At 41.7% G+C, this 12,564-nt stretch overlaps 1 protein-coding gene across 1 annotated transcript in view; it reads left to right on the top strand.

Moving 5' to 3' along the window:
• tmem132c (transmembrane protein 132C) overlaps window positions 1–12,564 on the top strand; it is a 109,197-nt gene that overhangs the window by 66,562 nt on the left and 30,071 nt on the right. Inside the window, exon 4 of the mRNA XM_022752760.1 lies at window positions 5,563–5,749. Within this exon, the coding sequence (XP_022608481.1) occupies window positions 5,563–5,749 (187 nt within the window). The remainder of the gene's footprint in view (window positions 1–5,562; window positions 5,750–12,564) is intronic.

Here is a 12,564-nt window from a genome sequence, read left to right on the forward strand (position 1 = left end):
GGGTTTTAAACAACCTCAAGAAGAGTTGTTTAAATTCTACAATTGCAGTCCAATTTTTCAAATAAGACTATTTTAGGCCAAAAACATAAATTAAGGGATTTCATATTTCTCCACTAGAATTATATTTCTGGCTTTGTGTGTACAGCTTTGAAATAATAAAGATATATCTCCAACAGTTGAATTAATATTATTAATTCATCTGTTGGGGGATGTATCTTTATTCTTACATTTCAAATTCGCATTGTATGTTAAGTATACAATTGCATATAAAAGACTTTTTATTTGTACTTCCTAAATTCCTGGCTTCAGCTGTGGTAATATGTAGTTTCAATGGTTTTTGTCAACTGTTGTAAAAATAGTAGCAGGTACCAAAAGACCCATAATCCATCATTATTAATAATTAATAATACAGAAACTTGGTGTCTTGAATGCAAGTTTTTTGAAAACCAATCATTTCATAATTTGAGTCATTTTTAATGAAAACTTTTCACACACTCTGTTTCCAGCTCCTCAATTGTGAGGACTTGCTGGTTTTCATCACTGTAAAGTGAATTATTTATCTTTGCGTTTTGAACTTGTAGGACAAAACAAAATCTTTTGAGGACACCAGTTCGGAAGGGAGGAAACTTACGGATATTTTTTACTGTTTTCTGAACAAATGTTAATTGAGAAAAAATAATGAAAATAAATGTTAGTTGTGGCCTGACAATCAAGCTTTCTTAATTGTGTAAATATTTAGTCTCTTAAAGAGTTTGTCACACTCATTGTTGCACCACTGTGTTTTGCAGAGGAAGGTTTTGGTGTATTTGTGAAATCTGTTAACTTACAAGCTATAGCTCTGCAAGTAGCAGAGGGTTTTGTGGAGAACACAAACACATGTAGCAGCCATTATGTTTTACAGTACAACAGGTGACAGTAGTCAAGAGAGTTTGTTGCATATTGACGTTTATATTAGATTCAGAAAACTTCATCTTGCATGAGTGGTCAGGACCACAGTGTTTGTCTGTGTGTGTGCGCAGGCACAGGTTCATACATGGATGCTCTGCTGTACAGGATATACTGTGTATGCGCATCCATATATGCATAACTGTGTGTGTGTGTGTGTGTGCGTGGCTGCATGTGTGAGTGTATGTGTGTATCCTGGCTTCATTGTGCTGACTGGTTTATTGCTGTTCCAGGTGACGGAGCATGAGAACAGCAGAGTTTCTGGGTGCTGTTTTCAAGCACCACTGAAGCCACAAATTTGATTATTTTTTTCCCTCCACGAGTAGTTTAGAGTTGAGGCCCCCCTCACACACAAACACACACAAACACACATACACAATAACACCACTGCCTCAGACTGTTTTGGACAGCATCTCCTCTGGTTCCACCAGCTTGCATTATGCATCTTCATCTGCCATTCTGTTTCCATTCAACATCTCTTGTTACAGTGAATCTGCAGCGTTACGTGCTGCTCTGCTAAAGTTTGTTATGGCCCTTTGTGGTATGAAAACTCTACATCTTATTCTAGTATCTTATACATAAAACATACTCTTCAAATGTTTTGCCAGACATGAAGCCAAATCATTCTCTTGTTTTAATGTTACGACGACACCAGGGGATATCTAGCAATACTGGATCTACAGGTTGAGAAATGAAGAAAATGGATCTGAAAATGTCGCTTTATTTATCCCACAAAGACAAACCTGTCTGTCTCTCTCTCTGCCTTATTCTCTAAACCCCATTGGGTGAGGCGGTGGACACATGAATCCCTATCACATCAGGGGGAGATTAAACAAGAAGTGTCACAATGACACAGTGAGTTTGATAATGGAACAATAGAAGCTCTTTCAATTATAGCTCGTTCTCTGGAGAAATCTGTTTAAAAAGGAAAATCCTCCACTAACTTCGTCTTGTGTCTGTTTATTCATTTTGACATTTAAATCTAACTTTCTTTAACCTTCTTGCAGCCAAAAAATCCAATAGCTCTCTAACATGCTCCAATCAAGATAAGGTGGCGCTGCGAAGAGCTCTTTCGACTGTGTAATTAGTGAAGACAGGAGTTGAACAATAGAAGTTTGGATTTGTTGATAACACATTTTGAAAGGACATGTGGCGAATGTTGAGAATATTATTCTAATAATGCGCTAGCACCTGATTTTAAGAGTTTGTATATTTGCAAAGAAGAGCTGAAAGGATTTGATCAACAGAAAATTGATCAGCAACTATTTGGGATTTTGTCACATGTGACAGTAAACTGAATATCTTAAAGTTAAGTTTTGGAGTGTTGTACTTAAATCTTTTGACCGTTTTTGATTAAAGCAATAGTCTGACATTTTGGGAAACAGCCCCTATTTGCTTTTTGTTGAAAGTTAGGTGAGAAGATTGATACCACCCTCATAATGGTCTGTTTAAAGTATTATAATAGCCAGCAGCTGGTTATTTGCATAGCAGCTATAGGCTATCTATGTATTGTTTCTGTATTCCTTTATTTAATCCGTTGAAAAACAAACACGTGTAAAAGTGTAACACTGTCTTAAACAAATGCATTGTGGTGCTAAGCTATTCCCTGCGTGTCCTACGGATCCGCTGGTGTCGTGGTGATTTATGGCCATCCCAAATGTGGCTAAACAGCATCCTCTCAGCCACCTCCGTGCTATTCTCAGTGAGTCGGTTGTCAGCCGTCTCGGGCAGCATCTTGTCAAGTCTGATTTCCTCTCCGGTCCAGTCTCTAAAGCCAGAGGGCCAGCTGCTTCCAACTTTAGGGCCTGTTATCTACTGAGCCCCTCTCTGTTGCCTTTGGCTGCCCTCCGGTCGTCTGTCTGGCCTCAGATTTAGTCAAACCACAGCTAGTTTACAGATAATTATCAGGCTGAGGCCAGCTGTGTGGCACACATCCACAGGCCCTTTGTTGCTAATTGAATTAGGCCGCATGCTGGAAGTGACAGAGAAATGAACAGTTTCCCCCCAGCGAGCCATGTGATTAGCAGACTTAGAGAGAGGGGGTCGGCTCAGGATGGCGTGCTGGTGTGTATATGGTTGGTGTGTCTGAGTCAACGCCTGAGTCACATCCACCCTGACACCGATGTTTCTGTCAGGTTTCATTTTATGACGTGTGTCAAAAGGGGTCAAGTACAGCGGACAGTCGAAGGCAGAGTGCTGCCAGGCTTTCTCTGTGAGGAAAGGAGCCCAAAATGTCTTTGTTTATCGCTCCCTCTTTTTGCCATCTGCTGTACAACTTATTGGCTAGCAAGATATACAACCAGCAGCAGCTTTGACTTTTAAGAGTCATCATAAAAAACGCGATAAATAGACAATTTCCACCATAAGCATTGTATTTATTATAGTCCCAGCCTTGTGCATTGAAAATCACGAACCCCTTAGTCAGACACGCACCTGCAGACATTCTCCATGCGCTGCCATATAGTTTCCATTCGGTCCCCTGCAAAAGGTTTCGTCTATTGAAGCCGAAGAATGGCCCATAAGTGAAGCGATGGTGTGCGTTTCTTTATACGTATTCACTCTTGTCCTCGATCTAATCTTTGCATTAACCTAACCTCTCATTTCTTCCCTTCACCCTTCACTACAGTCGTTCTTTACACCGCTGTCGTCTTTTCAGGTCTTCTTTTGAAGTTGGATATTTCTGTCACAAAAATGCAAAATTAGCAGCATGTCTGAATGCTAAAACGAAGCAGGAGGACTATTTATACCCCCCCACACTGTACACGCTCATAACCTCAATATTTTGCTGGCACCTTTCTTGTGGGAAAAAAAAAAATAAAAACCTCATAAAATTCATAGCATTCACAGCTGCTATTAAACTCTGCCAACTGGATCATGCGAGCAGGGAAATAATTGACATCTCTGAAGGAAAAAAAAAAAAAAAAAAGCTAATAACAGACAACTTCTCTGTCTTTTCTGTGGGCCGTTTAACTTTGTAGAGTACTGTACTTGGGTAGTGTGTGTACAGCACAATCAAACCTTTCTGCTGCACAGTCACTTCCATTCTTTTGCCCATGTGTGTGTGTTTGTGTGTGTGTGTGTGAATGAAAAGTGTGTGATGTTTGCCGGAGCAACCTTTCCGCAGTAAAAATGTGCCTGTGCTGTAGAAAGTAGGCCATTTGGGCTGATGGCTGACACAGGCCCTGTGTGATGCTCGGCGACTGTGGAGCGCTCAGAGGTTTATTTCTGGACGTCCGTTGCATCATCTGTTAACTTTGTTTGCCTGATGAGGCTCGTGGCTTCACCGGTCCGCGAGCAGAGATCAGCATCTGTCTCTCTCAGGCGGCATTGTGGGAGAGTTATGGAAGTCCGCGACTACGTCTCTACGGCACTCTGATCGGTACGCCGTTATGAAATGCGATACAAGTTATTTGGTTGTCGTCTTAATTATTTATACGCACCTCTGTTGGATGTGAAAATTGGGTTGTTGTGCTCCGCTGCACAACAAATATTTCAGTCTCTCAGAATAAAAGTGAATAATATGAGAATGATGTGGGAATAGTGTCAGACCTACGTGAATATGAGAGCAGTGGATAAAACATTTTGTATTATTTATTGTTTTACTGTTTTTAGTCTCTTATTCATAATTAAGGACATTATACATTAGCTCTGCTGTCTTTCCATGACGTATCACGTGTATTATCTCTTTTTATGGCAACGTTTTGTTTGCTTGATACTAAAATTAGCTTTTAAAGTTGCCTTTTTCTCAGCCGTGTGCTTTACGGCATTTTCCACGTGATATGCACATGCACCCTCCTCTCCTAACAAAACACTATGTGGCTTTATTCATCTCTCCCGCTCTCTGTCTCTCTCCTCTTCACCATGCTCAAATTACAAAATGCTGTTTTGTGCCACTGTGCCACAGAGACCATGCATGAAATTTATTGGCCCCGAGTCCTGCCATTTGACACGCAAGACATGGCTAACAGATCTTGTGCCATTTCCCATCTCTTCCGGCTCCCGTGTAAAGCTGACCTTTCCTGCCTGCAGGCTATATTTAAACCCTGAGCACCAGAGACTTATGGCGCCATGGGAAATTTTATTATCAACGCTCTCCATTTGTCTGACTTAATTCAGACCTGCCGTAGATCGTGCCAGAGCATGCCGTATATTTACACTCTGCTGCGGCAAACAAGGGCACCGGTGACAAACCCCGACCATCAACACCTTAGCGGGGGTGAAGCATTCCTTTGAACTGCTCCGAGGAGCAGCCGCGAGATTATAGGTTCTATTTACAGTGCACATCACCTGGGGAAAAGTGTGAGAGGAATAAGGAAAAAGAGGGTGATATTATTCCATAAAGCGGAGGGTTGACCAGTGAGTCAAACACAAAGGGACTTGACATTTTGAAGAATCTCAGTTGGTAAAATGTCATAGATTTCAGCCACAGACACATTCATCAGCTTTTACCGTTTGTCATCATTACGGCAGACAGTAGGTTGAATGAGCTCGCATACACGCACAAGTCCCCGAATCCCCACGCACACACACACACACACACTTTTTCTTTTTCAAACTCTCGCCCAGCCATCTGCTTAACCATTCACTGACACTCTCTTTTTTTCTGCACCCTGGCAGGTCTGAGATGGGAGTTCAGAGGGTGCTCCAGGTGGATCTGAAAATGGAAAGCTTCCCAGAGCCGCTGGGCAGCCGCTGGATGGCCTGGCAGGTGGAGTACCCAGCCAGTCGTGCCGCCACACAAGAGGCCGAGACGGAGATCCTGCTGGCGCAGGAGGACCTTGCAGGCATCGTGCCCCTGGCCATGGTGAGTGATGCCACTTCCAGCTCAGTGCGACGACTAAATAGATGGCTGCACACTCATCACTGAATGTGAAATAGTGCGTCCTGATATTCTATTAAATTTACACTTTGAATCAACATTTGCAAATGTTTCTCTTTTAGCAGATGAATGCTTTGCATTGGAAATGGCTGAGCACTTTTAAGCATGACTGGTGGCAGCCTGATGAAGAGAGATGAATGTATTCATGATCTGGTCACACGTTTCGTTCCAGATTTTCAGTGAAGTATAAACATTTGAATAACAAGCAGGGTAATTGCTTTAACATCATGTGGAGTAAAAGTCATTTCACTGGCATTGAAATACTTCTGATAATGATGAATTTATATTTATAAAATACAAACAAACGTCACACAGTGTAACAGCTGCTGCTTAGCAGTGGTGGAAAGTAACACAGTACATCTACTTGAGTACTGTACATAAGTCCAGTATTTGAATTTCTGCTTCTACTCCACAACATTTTAGAAGGAAATACTGCACTTTTTACTTTACTTACAGATTTTACATATGAAACATGTGAAGAGCGTTTAAATACAATAAGACAGTGGCCCCGAGAGCTCACCGCACTGCAACTTAAGAAAACAAATCAACAAACAAACAAAAATAAATAGACAAACCACAAACATATTCAGAAAACATCTTCATGCACTTGTTATTCAATGCTTTTAACTTCATTGAACAAGTGCACATGGATGTATTATAGTACATGTATCATAATACATTCCTGCAAGTGCTTCCAGGGCTCTCAGGGCCACCGCACAATACTGTAAAATAGACTTCCTGCAATGGCTCTCTGTCCAAATAGAAACAAACTAGGAATAGGAATGAAATGAATGCAGGTTTTTGTGTCCGGTAAAAAAAACAAAAACAAAAAATAAACACTACTCCCAAATGTGTGCTGGTCCTATACCTGCCTACCCATATATACGTGTGTGTGGTGCTACCTAAATAAAACACTAGAAAGAAAATAAGAAGAAGATATTCTAAATAAAGAAAACACTCAAAACTCATTAAAAATAGTTTCTACACTACGCAACATGAAATAAGTCAAGTTAGATCCACCTTGACCAGCTGCAACACGAAAAGGCTGCGCACACACTAATACATCAGCAGTAATCCAATCATGTAGTACATACATAATGACACTCTGAAAGGGGTCGTTCTGTATAATAAGTACTTTTATATTTGATTACATTTTGCTGCTAACACTGAAGTACAATGACTTGATGGGTTTTTAATGGCAAGACTGTACTGCTACGACCGCTTATACTCCAAAGAAAAAGATCTGAGTACGTCTTCCGCCTCTGCTGCTCAGATAGAGGAGGCAGAGCTGTAATGTAGGTCTGTGCCCGCAGAGTGTGTTTACGAGGAGGCCAGGAGGAGAGCATCTGTAGCTCCCAGCAGGCCTCAGATGCTGTCTAGAGGGTGGCTCTGGCCTGAGGGTAAGCCTGGAGCTGTGTGTCTCCCTCAGCGAGGCAGAGTCACTCTGTTGTGTAGATTTACCAAAGCTCCCCCTATAGAACTTCACACAGAGAGCCTTTCACACATCTCTACAGCTCGGCTCAGTGACCTGTAAAACACTGCGTCTGATTTGGATCAAAACATTCAGGTGGGGAAAAAATTTTTTTTTAAAAATGAGCAATGTCAATTGTGTTGACTAAAGAGAAAGATGTGCTGTCACATCAGCGCTGATTACTAAAACAAAGATTGAATTCACTTCTATTCTGGTGCTTCTGATCTGCATGATACAGACCTGACTGTCGTGTCAATGTTATTCTCTAAATATTGCCTGTAGCTGTGTAGATGATAGATGCCCGTGGGTGGCTGTTCCTGGATTCAGAGGAATGAGGCGCATCCTCACCCACTGATCCACTCTCAGGATAATTGAAGCTATGTGTCTGATGCTGCAGGATTGTTTCAGTTCCTTCTCTCACGTCCTTTTCATGTCACTGATGTATCAACACTATACTTGCCTTGCTCTAGGAATATATAGTGAGCTCCCACACCTTCCACTGACAAAAAAAACCGCAAAGATAATTTGCATGATTATCTCACAAAGGCTCTACTCATAAAAGAGACTCAACCAGAGAATTTGCCCTTGCTTGCTCACTGAAAAACACATTTCCGAGTGAAATTTTTACTTTACCGATTAATTTCATTTCATTTCACTACTGTTTCCGTAAAAATGAATCTGTGAACGAGCGAGCCCCCCCCCCCCTCCAAAATCTAACATTCAGTCATCACTGAGTCCTGAAAGTGTCAGCTTCTTCACTCTGATTATTCTGCTCATTTTACATAGACGAGGAGGCTTTCGTGGCTCACTATCAATCATGTAACTTCTTTTTTTCTTTTTTTTCACACTGACAAAAATCCATCTTAGTTAACCTGGTATTACAATTATTCGCTAAACTTGGCTAAATCAGTTAGGGACAGGACAGGATGATTTAGGCGGGAAATCACAGGAGAGAAATTGTGTGTGTTAAACAGATGTTACAGTTTGTGTGTGTGTGTGTGTGTGTGGTTACATTGTATTGAAAATACAGCATCTACTTTTGATACTAATACTTGTAAATTTTTTTTATTGTCAGATATTTATTGAATAGAGGGTTGATTTGGACAATTTTGTTTCAATGCGTTTTGCTCTACTATTAAGACTCCACACAACTGCTTTCATCTCCTGCACAGAACATCTTCCCAAGGTGCACTGCATCTCCGGCCACCCCGTGGTACTTAACACACAACACAAATACTTATACATGCAGACACATTCAGAACTCATTAACTCTGTCTTTCTCCCTGCCTGTCCCCTTTTCTCTCCCTGCTCTCCCTCCCTCACACACACACACACACACACACACGCACACACGCAAGGCTTTTGCAATCTGCATGCACCAATATGAGAGAGGCACACAAGCGAGAAAGAGGAAGGCTGAATTAGATTACTTGGGATCACTGTGGCATGAAAGGCCCACAGATAAGTTCCTCTCCCTCCCCTGTGCTACACTCCTCGCTGATAGAAAAGAGGAAGTAAGGTAATGTAAGAGCAGTGTTGTCAAACCACCTTAAACATACACACACACACACACACATACAGAGAGAGAGAGAGACAGCACCCTCTCGCCACCAAAGGGAAGACAAACTCAGATTTTTCCAATAGAAAACAGAACTGAAGTCGCTGAGTAGTGAAGATGGAGCGGTAGCAGATTTGGTACATGAATATATGAAAATCACATGCTTAGAAACAATGAGGTTCATTGATAGTATTAATATTGGATAGAGCCAGCTCGGAGGAGTACCTGCAGTCTTCATTTAAGGCCACATACAGCTACAACACACTCCACCAGTAACACAGGGCAGACTGTATGTAGCCTGTGAAGTAAAACCCTGGGCAAATTAATCCAAAAATTGCTTACTGCTTCTCGTTAAGCTTCTTCTTCTTTTTTTTTTTTTCACAGAGCGTTCAGTAATAATTGAAGATGACTGAGATGAGTGTATCAAGCTTGTTATTAAGATTCTATTTCGAGCTTATTTCATCTGGATTTTAGCTGCTGGACAGTCTGAGGACACAAGGATTTCAGCAAGAACATCAAGTAGAAACACTCCAGCTAGAAATAACCCCTTTGGCAAGGGCTGTCAGGAAGGTGATGTTTAAATTCTGTGGCAATTTCTAAGAGTGTGGTTTGGCGGTATTCAGCATCTGATTTGTAAAATGTCAATGTACCCCTTTTGGCAAGCTTTAAACATTACTTACACATCTAGCAGAAACAGAGCAAAACTGACAACCCATCAGAGTCCTGTGTCTCACCATTGGTGAAATGAGAGTCAAATATTCAATCCTTTTGCCTCTTGTTTCAACCCCTGGCTTCTAAGAAAAAAAAGATCTGGGTCTCTGAGAGACAAAGTAATGAGCTGCCTAGAGCTGCAAACTGTGGTGTTGATCCTCAATGGGATCAACAGTATTTACATCACAGACAGTCAGCATTAATATCAAAACATACTGCTTAATGGAGCTTTGAAAGGAATATGACTGCCTATAGCCGCCTTTTTAGTTAGCTACAGTGCTGCATCGCTGCATAAAGATGAACTGAAAGCCTGTCTTTCTCATACAGTCTATTTGATGCCATTGTTATCGTTATTGTTTTTTGTTGCTTTTTTTGCAGTAGAGGAATATTTTTGTGATCAGTTATGTTGACAGTAAATCGAGGTTACAGATGAAAGAAAGAAGAAGAAGAAGAAGTGTGGGGAAGCGAAGGGAAGAAACACACTTAGAGGGGGAAAGGGGAGGCTGTTTTCAGAGATAGTGTGGAGGGAGAAACTCATGGGGAAATTCTCCAATCTTTTTTAATCAAGTTGAGAGGGGAGACTTCACAGAGCATGCTGAAGGCATCTGTTGACACAACAGCACTGTGGTTTTGCTCTAGAAAGTCCTTTCATCTGTAATTAGCACTAATTAGTCTAGGACTGTATTTTGTCATAATGGAAAAGCTGCTGTAATTGTGTTTTGACCAGAAATAATCTCATAAACTGAATGAGGATCCATAACTGACCATGTCTCTAAAGGTTGTAATGTAATAAAGCTAATGACTATTAGTAATGGGAAGCTTATTTTGGGTTTGATCACATTTATGGCCTATTACTTCAATGGCTCCTCAGACCCGTTCCCTGCCCATTTCTGCCGTGTTCTAAATTACTGTGCCCTTGCTGGAATTGATTATTATAAAAAGGTCTTTTTATTGCATTTCCCCAGCCAAGTGATGGGCTCTGCCATGGGTGACACCTCTGGGAAAGCAGCGACATCGTTTTGAAAGATGAGTTCTCCTTTTTTTCCACTCCCTTTGAAGAGGGCTCCTCCTGTGTGTTGTCACACACCCACCTGCATTGGGAGGGCTCAGAGCGCCGCTCACCACTTTGTCACCAATTTCAAACCGTGAAGCCGCAGTTCTGCAAATGCAGCAATTATTTCAAAAGCAGAAAATGAAAAGAGTACTCAAAACTTTTAGTCAGTTTAGAGCGAGGAAATGCCTCAGAACGTTTTCTGTCGACTGTGATACCGTTCGCCTGTCCACGGCCTGTCTTCTCTTCACCTGCTTTTTCAGATCTTTTCCTCTCTTTTTTCTCCGCCTCTTTTCTCTCCCTATATTTCCTCTGCTTGCTCCATACAAACATACATTAATATATTTACAATGTAGATTAATTGCTTCCCCTGTCACCCTCCACCTCCTTGTGTTGGCATCCTCCATTTCACTTAAAGTGTGAAAGAGCTGTGTGTTTTTTTGGGTCATCTTGAGATGGATTTTAAAGGCAGTAATTGGATTCCTGTGCAGATTCCCCTGCACAGTAGGAGGCTGGTCCATTATCTTTTACCATCGTGAAGTAATACGCTCCTGTCCAGGCTGCCCTCATCATCATTACCCATGCTGTGGATGCCTGGTGATGGAGAGGGAGCAGGAGGACAGGGCATACATCATATCTGGACTCATCAGTCTTCCTGTTCCAGTCGAGACACCAAACTGTGCTCACTCACACAAGCTCCGCGGCCACAGAGATGAGGCGAAATGAAAGAAGCCGTTTGTATTCACGTACCGCTCCAATGTATCGTTAAACAATACATCATCACCCCGGCCTTCTCTGGCCACTTCTGCTCTCACATGATAAAGTCATCTATCAACATCCTCCAATGAATGTTTCATTTTACTCCTTTCGATCCCATTCCCTCTGTTGCAATGCACATCTCCTCTGCCAGGCAAGTGAAATCTGGAGAACCATTCATCAAACTCATAGTTAGGCATAGAGACATAAGCACTAATGTGCCAGCTAATCCTGCAGAAATGCATCACATGCACACGAAATATCATGCAAGCTGTTTATCAGAGGAGCCGGTACTGTACACCCTACATGAAAGCACCTGATTTCCCTTGTCTCATAACCTCAGCCACTTGTGTCGAGTCTCTGTTGCATGCCCCTGCCATTTTAGTGGAACAGGATAACAGTGGCATTTTTTTCTTCACATAGCATGAGTCATACAGTTTACAATAAGGGGCTGATGGATGGACCCCAAGCGAGCAATCCATTAGCATCTACTACAGCAAAGAGACTGGTGATGAAGTGGTAGCACTAATTGAGGCTGCCGCAGTATGCACATGTGGCTTACTACATGTAGTGCTAATTGGGACAATGGATTGTGATAAATGCCTGGCTAATTTAGAACAACATCGGAGTACTTGACGCTGTACAGCTTTACATTTTCCATGTTCCTTAATTCCTTCGTCATCGCAGGACGTAAAAAAAAAAAAAAAGGTATTTGGATGAACTGACACTCATTTTCACCGCAACTGCACGTGCAGTAACAAGTGAGGAATGGAGTGGGGGGTGAATTGCTGCACCATTTCATGACACTGCTGCAAAGTGGGAGTTACTTTCAAAAGGAATAGATACTAGAGATTTAATTGCAAATTCTTCCAATGTCACAAAGGGTAGAAGATTGTATGCTCAGAAATCCTTTTGTAATTGAAAAGCTAAAAGTGAGGGGACCAGGTTTGTTACCTTTTAAACACACTCTCTCACACAGCCTTGCTTTGTTTTTGTGGTGTGTGATTAGAGCTTTAGATGAACACATTTTGCTGCTGCAGGACATATTTCTGCAAAGCTCGCTCATTACAGTGACATCAGAGAATGATCGGTCTCCATTAAGAAAGCTAACCTTTCCACAATGCTTCTGAAAGCTACTCCAGCAGTGAGGTCAAATGACTTGTTTCCTGTCCCACTGCCATTCTCAGAAGATG

Source organism: Seriola dumerili, unplaced genomic scaffold (genome assembly GCF_002260705.1).
Source record: "Seriola dumerili isolate Sdu_G_001 unplaced genomic scaffold, Sdu_1.0 BDQW01000017.1, whole genome shotgun sequence".
Classification (NCBI taxonomy): Eukaryota; Metazoa; Chordata; class Actinopteri; order Carangiformes; family Carangidae; genus Seriola; species Seriola dumerili.